Raw genomic sequence first — 3,485 nt, forward strand, 5'->3', positions numbered from 1 at the left:
AAAATATAGGTGCTATAATCAACCAAGACTTGTCTCAGAATAATCAGAATCTCTTTCCTGGTCCAAGTTCTGAAAATGATACCAAATTGGGTAAATAGTATTATTCTCTATTCTCATGTGTTTTAAAAGCCAAATAATTTAATTTTTATTTGTGTGTGTTACTATTTATATGTACATTTTATGTTTTAGATGTTATAAAGCTAACTATGTGTGATTAACAATTGGTGCTGTTGAAATTTATTTATCCTTATGTTTAAGTTTAATAGTCTTAAAACCAAATATTTAATGTAGAGATTAAATTAATCTGATTAATTTTACATGTACTTTATTATTTTTATTTGTGTATAGTGAATTTGTTTTTTTTTTTAGAATAACTAACAGTAAAATTAAAAGTATTCTGTGAACACAGTCAATCTTACTATGGTATATAATGCAAAATCAAGTCAATTCGGTTTAAAATGTTTAAATTAGTCATTTATTTTAAAGCTTGAAAATGTAAAGATTGTTGTTGCATGAATTATATGTTTATGTGTATTTAAAAAAAACTGGATGCTTTATGGTTTAGATGTTTAAATGCATTTACCTACCTAAGATGGATTCAAATAATATATTATATTAAAGTTAAAGGTATATAATATCTTAATGTTATATTTCTTAATTTTTCATAGAATCTGAATTGAACTCTAGTGATGACCGTGATCCAGCATTGAATAAACATGCCTATAGTTTCATGAAAAAAAATTTTGGACCATATCAACCAAGAGACTGTAAATTTCCTAAGGTTAATGGTAGGGTATTCAGAGTTGAGTGGTATAGTTTATATAATTGGTTAGAATATAGTGTAATAAATAATTCAGCTTACTGTTTTTATTGTCGATGTTTTCCACCAACAAATAAAAATGCTGAAGACTCATTTACATTAATTGGTTTTAAATCTTGGCATAGAGCTAATAAAGCTTTTTCCAATCACGAAAAAAGTATTTCTCACAAAGAATCTTGTGCAAAAATGGCTGGATTTCATTCAAGCAATCAGGTCGGAAGCATAGCAACAATAATTGATACCAAATATAAAGAATCAGTCAAAAAAAATAGACAGTACATCACAATTTTGTTAGACAATTTATTATTCTGTTGTAGACAAGGGATACCTATCCGTGGCCATGATGAATCCATTGAATCATCAAACAAAGGTAATTTTATTGAGTTATTACATCAAGTAGCTAAATATAACAACGTTCTAAAAGAATATTTTATTGAGAAATAACATAATTATACTTATACAAATGCACTTTATACAAATAATTTCATCAATATAATGTCAAATCAAGTATTTAAAAACATAACAGGTGATATAAAAAATGCAAAAGTATTCAGTATTTTAGTTGATGAAACCCAAGATCTTTCTTGCCACGAACAAGTGTCTATAGTTATACGCTATGTAGATAAAACGTTTAAAATTCATGAAGTGTTTTATGGTTTTTATAAAACTGATAGGACTGACAGTAAAACATTGGCAAATTTAATTCAAAAAATACTTTTGCAAAATGGTTTAAAAGTTGAAGATATACGTGGCCAATGTTATGATGGGGCAGCTGCCATGCGTGGTACATATAATGGAGTACAAGCTAGAATTCGTGAACTAAATCCTCTGGCATTCTATGTGCACTGCCATGCTCATATATTAAATTTATGCCTGGTTGATCTTACAAAACAAGTGGCTTGTGTAAGAAATATTTTTGGTACCTTACAGTCATTGTATAATTTTATCAAAGCATCGTCTAAACGTAACGAAATATATGAAAATATGTGCTTAAATGCATCTAAGGTAAATGGACCGAAAAGCTTAAAAAAGTTATGTGAAACGAGATGGAGTTGTCGCACTGATGCTTTGAAAGCTGTATATTTAAATTTTAGTGAGATCATTGAAACACTAGAACACATATATGAGAATGATATAGTGTCAGGAGGTGAAGCCAAAAGTTTAATTAATAATATATTAAACTTTGAATTTATATTTTGTTTATTATTTTTAAAAAATGTTTTTGAACAAACTCATATTTTATCAAAATATTTGCAGTCGCCTAGCATTAACTTTTCTACAGCAAAAAATATGTGTAACAGTACTTTAGATGTATTAAAAGAATTAAGATCAGATGTGAAATTTGAATATAAGTGGAATGAAGTTATTGAAATGGCTGATAAATATCAAGTTAAACATCCTAAATTGAAAAGAAAAAAAAGCATTCCTCTCAAACTAGGTGGTGGTGAAAAACAGTCAAATAGTATCCTAGTTAAGGACAATTACCGCATTACCATTTACTTTAAAGTTTTAGATGTAATAATACAAGAAATGGAAAATAGATTTAAAGAAAATCATATGGATATTATAAGTGGATTAAGTGAAATATTTATGTCAGAAGAACCAACTGAGGATCTATTAAAATTAGTTAGTGACACATATAACTTCAATACACATGACTTAAAGACAGAGTTGACAATTTTTAATAGAATGTTTAACCAAAAATATGACAATACTTCAGTATCTGAAAAATTGGAAGCAAAAATAGATTATATAAGGCAAAATGATATTCAAAAAGGTTTTCCATTAATAACAGAGTCTTTAAAAATATTTTTAACCATACCAACTAACACAGCAAGTTGCGAACGTTCATTTTCCTGTCTAAAGAGGTTGAAAACATATCTTAGAACGACGATGGGGCAAGAGCGTTTAAGTAGTTTAGCTAATTTACAAATTGAAAAAAATTATTGCATTGATTTCGACCAAGTAATTGATGAGTTTGATGCAACATGTCTTGAAAGAGGACGTCGACTCAGTTTAAAATAAAACATTTTTTATTGTTATATAATTACAAATAATAAAGGTTTTACTGTTAAAATAATTCTTATTGATTAGTTTTACAAAAAAAAAAAAAAATGTTTTTTGGGCGGGGATTTTTAATGGAAATAAGTATTGGTGGGTTAGAAAATAAAATATGTCTTTGCACCACCAGAAATTGAGGCCAATTTACGCCACTGTACAATGAAATGAATTATAGTTCAACATACATTTTAAACAATTTACAATTTCCCATGGCAACCTGATCTCTGTACCAAATTTCGTCGCAATTGTTCAAGCTAACTAGGAATGCACAAAAGGACCAACTGACAGATAGACAGAAAACCATTTACATGGATCGATAGAAAATAACAGGGATAAACCAACCAAAAATGTTTTTGCAAGGTTAATCATAAAACACAACTGCAATTTGGGTAAAAAAAGATTAAGAATTGAATACAAAGCTTCAAATATATTAAACTAAGTACATATATGAATTATATTATATTTTGATTGAAATATTTAACACATTATACATTGGTGAGGGTAACTAGTCCACATAAATTTGGAAAAAGATTTGTATTGTAAAAATGTAAAATATTAATATGATCTTAATTTTTATAAATAAGTAATTATTAGTAGGCATTTA

The 3,485-nt window shown here is 27.5% G+C and overlaps 1 protein-coding gene across 1 annotated transcript; it reads left to right on the top strand.

Annotated features, from left to right (window-relative positions):
- Nucleotides 1-420: 420 nt before the first annotated feature.
- LOC149063023 (zinc finger MYM-type protein 1-like) lies at nucleotides 421-3,022 on the top strand. Its single transcript, XM_089215490.1, has 5 exons — nucleotides 421-451; nucleotides 669-1,095; nucleotides 1,138-1,190; nucleotides 1,347-1,825; nucleotides 2,078-3,022. The coding sequence occupies exons 1-5, from the start codon at nucleotides 421-423 to the stop codon at nucleotides 2,843-2,845; spliced, it is 1,758 nt and encodes a 585-aa protein (XP_089071616.1). The 3' UTR covers nucleotides 2,846-3,022.
- Nucleotides 3,023-3,485: the final 463 nt, after the last annotated feature.

This window comes from Diuraphis noxia, unplaced genomic scaffold, assembly GCF_037042655.1.
Source record: "Diuraphis noxia isolate RWA-SAM2 unplaced genomic scaffold, SU_Dnox_SAM2 contig0001, whole genome shotgun sequence".
Taxonomy (NCBI): Eukaryota; Metazoa; Arthropoda; class Insecta; order Hemiptera; family Aphididae; genus Diuraphis; species Diuraphis noxia.